At 40.6% G+C, this 14,684-nt stretch overlaps 1 protein-coding gene across 1 annotated transcript in view; it reads left to right on the forward strand.

Moving 5' to 3' along the window:
* Positions 1 to 134: 134 nt before the first annotated feature.
* The window catches only part of AUNIP (aurora kinase A and ninein interacting protein), a 22,877-nt gene continuing 8,327 nt past the window's right edge, over positions 135 to 14,684 (forward strand). Inside the window, exon 1 of the mRNA XM_047083821.1 lies at positions 135 to 229. Coding sequence (XP_046939777.1) covers positions 152 to 229 — 78 coding nt within the window. The 5' untranslated portion in view covers positions 135 to 151. The remainder of the gene's footprint in view (positions 230 to 14,684) is intronic.

The raw sequence follows: 14,684 nt of genomic DNA on the forward strand, positions 1-14,684 counted from the left end.
CGGTGCCTGCGCCGGCGGCCACGTCCTGGCTCGGCCCCCCAGCGTTGGCGCGAGATCCGAACGCCGGCGGCGGCCGTTATAGCCCTTCCCTGAGGCCGCGGGACCGGCAGCGAGAGCCACGCGTCCTGTGGGCTGGGTGTCCGCGGCGGCCATGAGGCGGAGAGGCCCGGAGGAGGAGGCCTGCGGCGTGTGGCTGGACGCGGCAGCCCTGAAGAGGCGGAAAGTGCAGGTGGGTCGTGGGCACGCGGGAGGGTGTTGGGGGAGGGGTTAGGGACCTGGAGGCGTGAGAGGGGAGGTGATGGAGGCCAGGTCGGGGACCAAGAAAGGAACGGCTTTGGGAATTCAGAGGCGAGAGGGACTGGAGCCTAAAGAAGGGTGAAAAATGGGGTTTGGGAAGAGTGGAGAGGAATGGGGCGGGGCGGGGGGGGAAGGCAGGCAGGCTGTGGATGGGTAAGGAAGAGACTGGGACTGCAAGGCTTCCAGGTGTGGGGGGAGGGTGGACAGAAAATGTGCTCCGAGGAGTGTTGTTTTTTTGTTTGTTTTTTGGGTAGAACTATGCTTGACATTCAATATCCTGGTAGTTTCAGGTGTACATCATAGTGATTCAACATTTACACATTAAGAAGTGATCCCCACGATAAGTCTCGCTGTGGGCACCATACAGTTACTACGATATTATTGTAACTACAAAGTTACTACAGTGTTATTGACTATAGTCCCTTCGCTGTACTTGACCTCCCATGACTTATTTTATAATCGGAAGTTTGTGACTTAATCCTCTTCACCTGTTTCAATCCCCTTCACCTGTTTCGCCGGCTCCCCCCTCTGGTAAGGAACAGTTTGTGTCTTATACCTGTGTATCTGTTTCGGTTTTGTTTGTTCTTTTGTTATTTAGATTTCACATATGAGTGGAGTCAGACCTATTTGTCTTTTTCTGTCTAGCTTATTTCACTTAGTGTAATACCCTTTAGGTCCATCGATGCTGTATGTCAGGATTTCATTTTTTTCTCTTTTTTTAAAAGATTTATTTATTTTGAGAGAGCACCCGCAAACGGGGGAGGGGCCAACGGAGAAGGTAGAGAATCTCAAGCAGGCTCTGTGCTGTCAGCGCAGAGCCAGATGTGGGGCTCGAAGTCACAAACCCAAGTCAGGACTGTGAGATCATGACCTAAGCTGAGATCAAGAGTTATATGCTCAGCTGACTGAGCCACCCAGGCGCCCCAGGGTTTCATTCTTGATGGCTGAGTAATATTTCATTGTAGGTATTATCACATCTTCTTTATGTTTGTTTATCGATGGATACTTGGGTTGCGTCCATATCTTGGCTGTTGTAAATAATACTGCAATGAATATAGGGGTGCATGTATCTCTTTCAACTGGTGTTTTCATTTTCTTCAGGTAAATACCCAGAAGTGGAATTATTGGAGCGTATGGTAATTCTAGTTTCAATTTTTTTTTTTTTTGCTTTTTTTTTAATGTTTATTTTTAAGAGAATGTGAGTGCAAGCAGTGAAGGGGCAGGGTGGGGGGACAGAGGATTCCATGGGGCTCCAACCCACAAACTGTGAGATCTTGACCTGAGCGGAGGTTGCCTAACTGACTAAGCCACCCAGGTGCCTTATTTTTAATTTTTTGAAGAACCTCCATATTGTTTTCCATCGTAGCTGCACCAGTCTGTGTTCCCAGCAACAGTGTATGAGGGTTCCCTTTTCTCCACATCCTCTCCAACACTTGTTATTTTTTATCTTTTTGATACTAGCCATTCTAACAGGTGTAAAGTAATGTCTCACTGGGGCTTTGATTTACATTTCCCTGATGGTTAATGACGTTGAGCACCTTTTCAGGAGTGTCTCTTGGCCATCTGTATGTCTTCTTTGGAAAAATATCTTTTCACATCCTCTGCCCACTTTTTAATCTTTTTTTTTTTTTTTTATACTAAGTTGTGTCAGTTCTTTATTTTGGATGTTAACCTCTTACTGAATGTGTGATTTGTAAATATCTTCTCCCATTCAGTGGGTCGCCTTTTTGTTTTGTTGATGGTTTCCTCTGCAAAAGCATTTTAGTTCAGCGTAATCCCCTGTGTTTATTTTAGCTTTTGTTGTCCTTGCCTGAGGATTCAGGTCCAAAGAACTGCTGCTAATATGGGCCTCAAAGAGCTTATTGCCTTTCATTCTAGAAGTCTTCTGGTTTCAGGTCTTAACATTAAGGTCTTTAATCCATTTTGAATTTATTTTTATATATGGTGTTAAGATAGTGGTCCAGTTTCCCCAGCACCATTTATTGAAGAGACTGTCTTTTCCCCATTGTATATTCTTGCCTCCTTTGTAGTAGGTTAATGGGCCATATACTTGCGGGTTTATTTATGGGCTGTCTAGTCCATTGACCTATGTGTCTTTGTGTCAGTACCGTACTGTTTTACTGTAGCTTTGTAGTATAGTTTGAAATCAGGAAGCATGATATTTATAGCTTTGATCTTCTTTCTCAAAATTGCTTTGTCTGTTTGGGGTTCCATACAAATTTTAGAATTATTTGTTCTAGTTTTGTGAAAAATTGTATTTTGATGGATTGTATTGGATTTGTAGATTGTTTGGGGTAGTATGGATATTTTAACAATATTAATTCTTCCAGTCCCTTACCACGATTTTTCCACTTAATTTTATCATTCTCAATTTCTTTTATCCATGTCCTACAGTCTTCAGAATACAGGTCTTTTTATCTCTTTGGTTAAATTTATTCCTAGGTATTTTTTTTCTTTTTGATGCAACTGTAAATGGATGCAACTGTTTTCTTAATTTCTCTTTCTGATAGCTCCTTAGTAGTGTATAGAAATGCACCTGTAGGGGTGCCTGGAGCTCATTCGTTTGGATGTCCGGCTTCAGTCAGGTCATGATCTCACAGTTTGTGGGTTGAAGCCCTGTGTTAGGACCTGTGCTTACAGCTTGGAGCCTAGAACCTGCTTCTGATTCTGTATCTCCCCCTGTCTCTGACCCTCCCCCACTCATGCTCTATCTCTCTCTCACAAAAATAAATAAACAACAACAACAAAAAAGTAATCAGTCTAGGGCCACCTAGGTGGCTTAATTGGTTGAGCATCTGACTTCGGCTCAGGTCATGATCTCACGGTTCACGGGTTCGAGCCCTGCCTTGGGCTCTGTGCTGACAGCTCAGAGCCTGGAGCCTGCTTTGGATTCTGTGTCTCCCTCTCTCTGCCCCTCCCCAACTCACACGCTGTCTCTCTCTCAAAAACAAACAAAACAAAACATAAAAAAATTTTTTTAAAGTAATCAGCCTAGGGGCGCCTGGGTGGCGCAGTCGGTTAAGCGTTCCGACTTCAGCCAGGTCACGATCTCGCGGTCCGTGAGTTCGAGCCCCGCGTCAGGCTCTGGGCTGATGGCTCGGAGCCTGGAGCCTGTTTCCGATTCTGTGTCTCCCTCTCTCTCTGCCCCTCCCCCGTTCATGCTCTGTCTCTCTCTGTCCCAAAAATAAATGAAAAACGTTGAAAAAAAAATTAAAAAAAAAATAAATAAAGTAATCAGCCTAAACTAATACATATGCCAAAGGGACACATTTTGGGGTGGCAAATTTTGCTCCCCTACAGTGGCTACAATCTCCTGAACAAAGTACTTGATGACTGTTAAAAAGTGTCTTACAACTCAAGTCATTTTTTATTCTTATTTATGTTAATGTTTATTTATTTATATTTGAGAGACAGAATGCGAACAGGTGGGGAAGGGGCAGAGACAGAGGGAGATGCAGAATCCAAAGCAGGCTCCAGGCTCCTGAGCTGTCAGCACAGAGCCCGACACAGGACTCAGATCCACAAACCGAGAGATCACAACCTGAGCTGAAGTCAGATGCTTAACCGACTGAACCACCCAGGTGCCTCTAAAATCATTTTTAAAAACCGTTTATTTATTTATTTATTTATTTAGAGAGAGAGAGAGTGTGAGCAGGGGAGGGGCAGAGAGAAAGGGAGAGAGAAAATACCAAGCAAGCTCCATAGTGTTAGCTCAGAGCCTTACGTGAGGCTCCATCTCACTAACGTGAGATCATGACCTTAGTGGAAGTCAAGAGTTGGATGCTTAACTGACTGAGCCACCCAGGTGCCCCTAAAGTCATTAAAAATAATCTTTTTAATGTTTATTAATTTTTGAGAGAGAGAAACAGAGTGTGAGTGGGGGAGGGACAGAGAGAGAGGGAGACACGGAATCCGAAGCAGGCTCCAGGCTCTGAGCTGTCAGCACAGAGCCCAGTGTGGGGCTTGAACTCATGAACCGTGAGATCATGACCTGACCTGAAGTTGGATACTTAACCGACTGAGCCACCCAGGTGCCTCCATTAAAGTCCTCTTTTGAGAAATAACAAACCACCTGTTCCTTAAAAAAAATTTTTTTTTTTTACTTGAAAATGTTTTTCTGGTGGGGGGTGGGGGCAGTAGCGGTGCCTAGGTGGCTCAGTTGGTTAAGAGTCTGACTTTGGCTTAGGTCATGATCTCACCACTTGTGAGTTCGAGCCCTGCATCGGGCTCTCTGTCAGCACAGAGCCTGCTTCAGATCATCTCTCTCCTTCTCTTTTGCCCCTCCTTCACTTGCATGTGCCCACACTCTCTCTTTCTAAAAAATAAATATTAAAAAAACATATTTGGGGTAGGTATTACAATTTGTCTGGTAATGATTTAAAATGTATGGGATATACAGTGAAATATCTACCTAATACTTTTAACCATCCTTGACCCATCTCAGAGGCCACAACTTTCTTGTGTATCCTTCCAGAGATATTCTGTATGTGTACAAGCAAATACAATATCTATTCCTTCATATAAGTAGCATATTCTACATTGTTCTGCAACTTGCTTTTTCTCACTTGTTGCATCTTATGTATCATTTCATATGCATTCACAAAGAGCTGCTTTATTCTTTTTTAAAGACTATACAGTATTCCATGATGTGGAATAGTATCCATTGCATGCAGTAGTTTGCCTTAGTCTACTCAGGCTGCCATAACGAACTACTGTTGACTGAGTGGCTTAAACAACAGAATTCATTCTGTCACAATTCTGGAAGCTGGAAGCCCAAGATCAGGGTGCCAGCTTGGTTGAGTTCTGGTAAGGACTTTCTTCTTGGCTCACAGACAGTGAGCTGCCTTCTCCCCATGTGCTCCCATGGCCTTTTCTTGATGCATGTGTGTGGAGAGAAATGTGTGTTAAAAGTTTTGTTTGTTTTTTAGAGAGCACACGCGTGAGCAGGGGAGGGGTAGAGGGAGGGAGAGAGAGAATCTTAAGTAGGCTCCATGCCCAGCCCAGTGCAGGAGCCCAACACAGGGCTCCATCTCATGGCTGTGAGATCATGACCTGAGCCGAAATCAAGAGTCAGACACTCAACGAAAGGAGCCACCCAGGCGTCCCTAAAATTTTCTATTAAATTTTGTTAAAAACTTTGGTTCTCTGACTAGTTCCTTTTCCTCTAACTTTTTAAGACTTCCAGCCCAGAGCAAAGTACTAAAGATTCCATTTCACAGGATGTAGAAACCTGCCTTTTCCTAAAGCAGCTATTAAATAGGCACACATTTGTTTGAGTTTTAATGTCAGGCATTAAGGCAGTTGCTAGTGGCCAAGTGTTTTAGAAAACATGCCCCTTCCCACTTGATCTCTAAACATAACTGTCTGTTATTTTGGGGAGACTACTGGGGTGGTTTGTAGTCTGGCTGGAAGATAGATACCGATGAGTTTGGAGTGAGTTTGCTTCTCTCCTGGTTCCACAGGCATGGCAGGCTCAGCCTTATTCCCTAGGCCTTGGTATGGAGGCTACTGTATTTGTTTTCACTTCAGTTTCTTTTTTTTTTAATTTGAGAGTAATATATGTTTGTAAAAAAAAAATAAGTATAGAATTGTATTCAGTAAAAAAAACCAAAAATACACAAAAGAGTAAAAAGCTTCATTGGTGGTAGCTACTTTTAACAATTTGGTATCCTTTGAGACATTTTCTATGTATATAAATAAATATATCTATTTTCCCCACAAATGAGATGATATCAAACATTTTTCTGCTGTTCATCTTTCATTAAATACATGATGAGAGAACTTTCCATGTGAGACATGAGTTTTAGTATGAGTTTTTGAAAAGGCCATCTTGTTTACATGGTTTTTAGATTTTGTATTTTAACTTTGCTACCTCTATATTAAAATATTGAGGAATATTTCTAAGAGATTTTTCTACACAATAAAGAAGTAAGAAGATTCAGTATGTGTTTTGTGTATTTGCTGTCTCTTAGGTGTACTATATTCAAAATGTCATTATATTGGGGCATCTGGGTGGCTCAGTCGGTTAAGCATCTGACCTCGGCTCAGGTCATGATCTCATGGTTTGTGAGTTCGAGCCCCGCGTCTGGCTCTGTGCTGACAGCTCAGGGCCTGGAACCTGCTTCGGATTCTGTGTCTCCCTGTCTGTCTGCCCCTCCCCAGCTCGTGCTCTGTCTCTCAAAAGTAAATGTAAAAAAAAAAAATATATCATTACAACTCAAAAATAATTTCTATTTCTTCACCTATAATGCAGAAGGTTTCTTACCCTTGAAATACATGCAGCAGAGAAGGAGAAGTGGGCCTAACTAATAAGGAGACGGAAATGTGAAGCTGTCAGAAATCTTGGCTGGGGCATCAGTGGTTTGTTTCTTGGCCAGCCTTGGCAGAACGCTGAATGCCACTGTGCAGCTTTACTAACAGTCCATCAGCAAATCCTCTGGATTCTGCCTTCAACTGTGTTTATAATCTCATAATTTCCTACTCTTTCTACCACTGCTGCCCAAGTCAGAATGAGAGTGACCCTTTGCTCACTGTTAATTTTAACCATCTAGTGGTTTCCTATCTTTGGTAAAACCCGGAATCTCTGAGGCTTGCAAGGGACAATTTGGCCATGTATGTCCTCTCACACATTTTAAACATTTTTTATGTTTTATGTTTTATCTATTCGAGAGAGAGAAAGAGAGAGACAGGGTGGGTGGAGGAGAGGGGCAGAGAGAGAGAGAGAGAGAGAGAGAGAGAGAGAGAGAGAGAGAGAGAGAGAATCCCAAGCAGGCTCCCTCTCACATGTTAGACCTCATCTCCTTTTCTCTGCCTCACTCTGCTGTAGTCATACTGGCCTTCCAACCAAGCGTATCTCTGCAGGGACTTTTATACACCTCACTTCAAATACATAGGGATTAAAATGCCACACGGCTCTGCTCTTTCATTTGTTTGGATGTCAACTTAACATTGAGTCCACTTCTTAACCACCATAAAAATGCCTTTCACTTAGCCCCTACTCCCCATACTCCCTAACACCTTAGTCTTGTTTTATTTTTCTCTGTAGCCCTTTTACCATCAGATATACTACAATACTACATATTTACTTGTTCATTTATTATTTTCCTCTACTAGAATGAAAGTTGCATTGGGCAGTCCTTCAAACAGTGGCACGTAGTAGGTACTCAGTAAAAACTGATTGAGTGAATGAACTAATCCATCTGAGCTTTTAGATAAAACCTTTTAGATACGGTTATAGTTGCTGATTCTATTTTTCTCACTCTGATGAGAAGATAAGTGGGAGGACATTGAGCTTTTTAGAGCAAAGATGGCCTGGAGCCCTCTGGTAAAATGTCAAAGTGTTTAACCAAAAAAAAAAAAAAAAAAAAAAAAAAAGAAGAAGAAAAAATAGAGGAGATAAGTATTTCACTGAAACTGAACAGGCTTAATAATAATAATACTGAAATCCATTGTAGCAACACTATATTAGGGTCAGTACTATAATACTGATACGGGTCTGTAAATGTAACTTAACAAATGTTTATCAATGTGATCTTTATGTAATGGCTTATGTTTTGTAAAACTTCTTTACATGTATTGTTTGACCTAACTTTCTCAGTAAGCTTTGTGAGGGAGGTGAGATGATCTCCATCTTGCAGATGAAGAAATTGAAGTTAGGCTAGAAATTTGCTCAAAATCACATCAGAGTAAGTGCAGCTCTAAGGCTCGATTCCAGGTCTTCTGACTCTTGGTCCAGTGTGTTTTTTCATCATGTGTAAGGTGTCCTCAGATGATAAAAAGGTGGATAAGATGGTTCCAATCCTGGCAGCATGGGATATGTTAGGTACACACATAACTCTCAGACAGACTATAAGTGCCTTAGAGGTGTAAGGGAATTCTAAGCATTTAGAGAAAGACGAGATTATTTTTTATTGTGGGTGAAGGAGTGGTGGTTTAAAAATATGTCCACAAATTCTTTGATACGCCTTCCTTTAAAAGGTGGAGATTAAGTGACCCCCCACATGTGGGCTGTGCTTAGTGACTCTGATGACTAGAATGTGATGGAAGTGTTAATGTTAGAATTCTGAGGCTAGGTCATAAATAGCATTGCAGCTTCAGCCTCATTGTCTCTTTAGGGGAAGTCAGCTGTCATGTTGTGCGGATATGCAGGCAGCTTTATAGAGGAACCTTACTGTGTTTGCCAACAGTTGTGTGAGTGAGCCACCTTGAAAGTGTATATTGCTGTCCTGGTTGATATCTTAAATGCAACCTAATGAGATTGTGAGCCAGAACACCCAGATAGGCTGCTCTCAAATTCCTGATGCACAGAAGTTGTGAGATAATAAATGTTGTTTTAAGCTGCTAAGTGTTGTGGCAGTGTGTTAATGCAGCAGTAGAAAGCTAATGCAGATTTTGGTTCTGGCAGTGGAGTGCTGCCTAACAAAAACCGAAAATGGGGGAGTGGCTTTGGAATGCGGCAGTGGGTGGCAGCTGGAAGGACTTTGAAGGGAGTGCTAGTGAAAGCTTGAAGAGCTTTTAAAAACTGCTTTTAGAACCAGGATGGTCTTTGAGGAAGCTGTGGGTGAGGGTTTAAAGGAAAGTGAAAATAATGTTACTGGAAATTAGAGGAAAGGGGATCCTTGTTACGTAGTGACAGGAGGTTTATTACAACTACTGTTGGCTGTAGTGAGGTGGAAGGTGGAGAACGTACCTAAGGAACTGGGTGATGTGATGCAGCTAAGGAGATTTCTAGGCAGTACCGAAGGTGTTACGTAGTTTCTTCTTGCTGGTTGTAGCAAAGTGTCAGAGGAGAGACAGGAGCTAAAGGAAGCCTCTTAAACAAAGAGGAGCCTAAACTTGCCGGTTTTGACAATTCTCAGCCAATTCAGGTGGCACACAGTGGACTTTTCTTTGCAGGAAGTTTTTAAGTTACTAATTTAATCTCTTTACTTGTTATAGGTCTATTCAGATATACACTTGGAAAGATAGTCGATATCATTAGTCACTAGGGAAATGCAAATCAAAACCACAAGGAGATACCACTTGGCACCCACTAGAATGGCTATAATCAAAAAGAGAATACCAAGTTGTTAGCAACTTGGAGAAACTGGAACCCCCATACATTGCTGGTGCACGTATAAAACGGTAGAGGCAGTTTGCAGGATGGTTCGGCAGTTCCTCAAAACGTTCAACGTAGTTACCTGTACGTTCAACGTATGACCTGGCACTTCTGCCTTTATGTGTATACCCGAGATATGAAAAGATATTTTCACAAAAAACTCGTACACCAATGAGTGAATGTTTGAATGTTAGTAGCAACATTTCTTGTAATAGTAAAGAATAAAAACAGCCCAGTCGCCCGACAATGATGAATGGATAGATAAAAGGGTATGTCCAAACAATGGAATATTATTTGGCAGTAAAAAGGGACTAAAGTTCATACACCTGCTACAAGCTGGATGAACCTCCAAAACACACTCAGTGAAAGAAGCCAGTCACAAAAGACCAGCTGTTGTATGATGTATGAAAGGTCCGGAATAGACAAATCTCTAGATACAAAAAAGTAAGTCAATGTTTCCTGGGGCTAGGGTGGGGTGGGAATGGGGAATGACTGCTAATGGGTACAATGAAAAATGTTCTAAAATTAGATAGTGGTGATGTTTATACAACTCTATTAAAAAACACTTAACTGTACACTTAAGTAGGTGAATTTTATGGTATGTGGATTATATCTCTGTTAAAAAGATTATATATCTGTTACATAGTTGTTAAAAAGCTATTAAAAATGTAGGGGAGTTGAAGGTGAGATTAGGAGGGTAAATGGTACCATGTGGTGGGAAATTCATGGAAGGCATTTGACATAATACTCTCCAAGATTAGCCCAGTTGTACTTACATGAAAGTAAGTGGTACACTGAAAGGTTAGAGGAATTTGGAGAATAGTGCAGAAATTTAGGCAAGAGATGACAAGGGCCTAATTCAGAATAGTATAAGTTTAAATTGTTATTTTTGGCAGATTATTGCTTTCTATGGATATATTTAAAACATGGTTATGCTCAAGAAGGACCCATGGGACACCTGGGTGGCTCGGTTGTGTGTCTGCCTCTTGGTTCCAGGTTGGGTCATCATCTCACAGTCTGTGGGTTTAAGCCCCTCTTTGGGCTCTGCACTGACAACTCAGAATCTGCTTCGGATTCTCTCTGCCTCTTTCTCTGCCCACATACCCCTACCCCTACTTGAGTTAGCTCTCTCTCAACAATAAATAAACACTACAAAGAAAAAAAAAAAAAAGAAGGACCTAAATGTGGGCTTGGTAGGAGTTGGGAAGTCTCTTCAATGTTTTTAAACTGTGGCTTTTGTCCAGTTATCTGCAGCCCTTGGCATCTCTCCTTTTTTAAAGGACCTTTGCATTTTCCCTTTAGTTCTGTTTACATTTAGGAGCCAGAAATTGGGACCGGAGTAAGTAGATGATTGTAGAGAAAAAAGTTAAAAAAAAAAAAAAAAAGTCTTGAAATAGTGTTTGGAAATTGGGAGAATAGATATAACATGGGCTGGTTGTATGTACAGTTGAGCCTTGAACAACACAGTTTGAATTGCGTGGGTCTATTTGCAGATTTTTTTTGGATAAATACAGTACAGTCCTGTAAATGTATTTTCTGTTCCTTATGATTTTCTTAACATTTTCTTTTCTCTAGCTTACTTTATTGTAAGAATACATATAATGTATGTACATACATATAATATAATGTGTTAGTTGACTGTGTTATCAACAAGGCTTTTGGTCAACAGTAGGCTATTAGTAGTTAAGTTTTTGGGGGAATCAAAAGTTGTGTGTGGATTTTCAACTGTGTGGGAGGGTCGGTGACCTTAACCCTCACATTGTTCAAGGGTCAACTGTATATATTGTGTGTGTGTACACACAAACACACACACATACAGTAATTCTCTTCACAAAGTTGACACCTTCCAGGGGGACTTGAAGATTTGTTCCAGAGTGGGGGTTTCTACTCCATTGCATTTTTTTTAAGGCACCTGCTTTGCAATTTAAGTGAACACAGTGCTCTTCTTTTCGCATGGGACCATCATCTCTGCTATTGAGAGGGCCACATTTGGCCATTGCTGTACTGGAAGTAGTTAAAATCAGGAAGCTTAAACAGACCTTCAGTACATAGTCTTATTAGGGCAACATTGGTGGCATGTGTATGAAAAACACTGTACTATAATGATCTGGGATGTGGGACATTCTTTAAGTGAGAAAAATCTCATTAGCAAGAAGTACCCTTTTTATGAGACTTAGTAATGCTAATGGATGTAGACATACCAGGTCTTCAATTTAGGAGTTGTGACACTTAAAAGAAATTGCTTTTTGCTGTTACCCCTGTTGAAGTTGTCATTAGGTTTAGATGAAAAATCAGTGCCGGGTGGTTCCAGAGAAGATTCTTGTAACAGATTTTGTATTGTTTGATTATTTTGGGAGGAAAACCTTTAGTTTTCCGTGGGTGTACTTCTCATCCAGTCTGTGCTCTGGACCTATGGGTGACACCAATTACAGTGACAGGAGCTCACCTTGGCTTTGATCACAGTATTGGAAAAGGCTTAATGTTTTCTGAGAGCTTTGTTGATGTTGAAAATGTAATGAGTAGTTACATATATAAAACATAACCAGAATGTTTCCTTCCTATATACCCACTTTCTTCCTAAAATATTTACTGAATTAAGTGCTCACTCTGTGCATTAAGCTGGTTCTGTGGAGGACAGAAAAAAAGTATGTGAATCAAATTTTGATACCAGGATTTTGTCAGGTAAGTCTTGAAATACCAAGTGATAAATGCCAAGTTTGTAAGGGGAAGAGATCACCTCTGGTTGTTGGAATCAGGAATGCTTGGGGCTAAACTGAAGTATATGTAGCATTTCAGACTTGGGTGTGAAAAAGGCCCTTCTGTGTGAGGCACAGAAATGAGCAAGGTGGAGGCCATAATAGGAACTGGCATGTAGGTAAGTATTATGCTACAGTATACACAGAGGTTTTGGTAATGGAGAAAAAGGTAAACTGGAATCATTGATGTGTGCGGTCTGAGAGTTGGTACTTTATGCTACAAGGTAGTAGAGAAATGATTGATAGAGTTTGAGCAACATGGTATGCTGACAGTTATACTACAAGAAGATTAGTCTAGTTATTGGGTGGGGGACTCATTGAAACAGGTATTGAATGAGGGCCTGACCAGTTAAGAAACTATTGTAATAGTCTAGGACTAGGCAAGAGTTTATGATATCTGAACTAGGATAATGTGTTATTTGTTTCACAGGTTTGGAGAGCTTGAAGCAAGTTTTGAATGAATACTTTATTATTATTCATTCAACCAAGCTCATTTATGTTGGAGATGATGGGAATCTTGGCAGCTTTTCTGGGTCAGACCCCTTAAACAGTACTCTTTTGGGTGTCCTTATTAGCTAGCATCACTTTCAGCGTGACTTGATAAGGTGTGACAGTGACTGATTGGAAAAGGTTTTCTGTGAGAGACTGAGGAGGAGGGGGGACTTGGAGAAGTGGGAAGAGAGGAGTATGGGATCTCAAGCATAAAAGAAGAAGTAGGGCAAAAAGAAACACGTGTGTTCGTATTTTTTCAAAGCTATCAGTATATAAGGGTAATGAGATTTCATACATAAATTCAAGACCAGTGACCATAATGAAAAAAGTAAGTTGGATCAAAGTATATACTAGACTTGAAGGCCATATGAATCATAAAAAAGGGGAATTAAATTGGTTTGAAAGCAGAACTTTAAGACAGACTTGCAGATAAATTATCGGAAGAGATAAAAATAGAACGAGGTCTAAACTGAACTTCAATGCCATGGAAGCACAAACATCTTCCAATAGTTAGAAGGGTGAATTATATGATCCCAGATCTGCTTTGATAATAGAGTTGTCTTTAAGAAAAGGCCATACTTTTGAGGTGATTTGCAGCCAAAAGAAACATTGTTCTCTGTAGAAATACATCCCAGGGGATCCTTGTGATAGCAATAGCAGGGCCTCCGTGGTTGTAGGAAGTCAGTTACTCCTACCACTCTGAAAGAAGAAAACTCAATGGGACCATGAATGTGATAATGCCAAAGGACTAGAGATGCTTTGGGTTGGAGGGAATGTATTTCTTGAAGTTAGATTCTTTGAGGCATTCTTACAGGGTAAGAATTGTTAATACCTAGGCTGTGGCTTACCAACGTGTTTGGTCCTGTATGAACCCTGTGCCTTTTAGACAGGCTTTCTTACACTCTGTAATATACACACAAGGGTTGTATCTATTTTGAGGTAAGGATAATGAGCTAAAGGACTGTACCTGGGTCCCCTCAGTTCCAGATGACCTGTGCTCACTCATTTCACTGAGATAAACATAGTTCCTTAAAGCCACAAGTCTTGTAAGGGAGTTATAACTGTGGGGACATTGTCACTCCTGATACTGCTCTGACCTGAGGAAAGAATGTTCTATTCCTGCTAAGATGGCCAATTTGGTGAAAAGCTTTATTCCAAGATGTTTTGCTAATTGAGGTCTTACTGTTATCTGGTAATGTGTAGTTTCTATAAGTCTGCTTTATAGGACTTTGTATTTAAAAATAAAAATTCCAGTAGAGTTAACATACAGTGTTAAATTAGTTTCAGGTATTCAACATAATGTGTAGTTTCTGTAAGTCTTCTCTATAGGATTTAGTATTTTTTAAAAACTTTAATTCCAGTATAGTTAACAGTGTTAAATTAGTTTCAGTGACTTAGTATCTCATGTATTATTACTCCATGCTCATCAAGATCAGTGTACTCTTCAGCCCTTCACCCAGCATCCCACCTGCCTCCCCTCTGGTAACCACCTGTTTGTTCTCTATAGTTAAGAGTTTGTTTTTTGGTTTGTCCTTTTTTCCTTTGTTCATTTGTTTCTTCCACATATGAGTGAAATCATATGATATTTGTCTTTCTCTGATTTTGCTTAGTGTTATACTCTCTAGGTCCATCCATGTTGCAAATGGCAAGATTTCATTCTTTTTTATGGCTGAATAATATTCTATTCCATATATATATATATATATATATATATATATATATATATCTCACATCTTCTTTATCCATTCGTCTGTCAGTGGACACTTAGGCTGCTTCCATATTTTGGCTATTGTAAATAGTGCTGAAATAAACATAGGAGCACATATATCCTTTTGAATGTGTTTTTGTATTCTTTCGGTAGATACCCAGTAGTGAGATTACTGGATCATATGGTAATTCTTTAAAAAAAATTTTTTTTTTAATGTTTATTTTTGAGGGAGAAAGCATGCAAGTGGAGGAGGGGCAGAGGAAGAGGGGAGTGAGGATCCAAAGCTGGCTCTGTGCTAACAACAGAGAGCCTGATGCGGCTTGAACTTAAGAAC

The sequence above is a fragment of the Lynx rufus genome, unplaced genomic scaffold (genome assembly GCF_022079265.1).
Source record: "Lynx rufus isolate CCGP_SWC_20201006 ecotype Redwood Valley unplaced genomic scaffold, mLynRuf1.p SCAF_2, whole genome shotgun sequence".
In the NCBI taxonomy this organism is placed as follows: domain Eukaryota; kingdom Metazoa; phylum Chordata; class Mammalia; order Carnivora; family Felidae; genus Lynx; species Lynx rufus.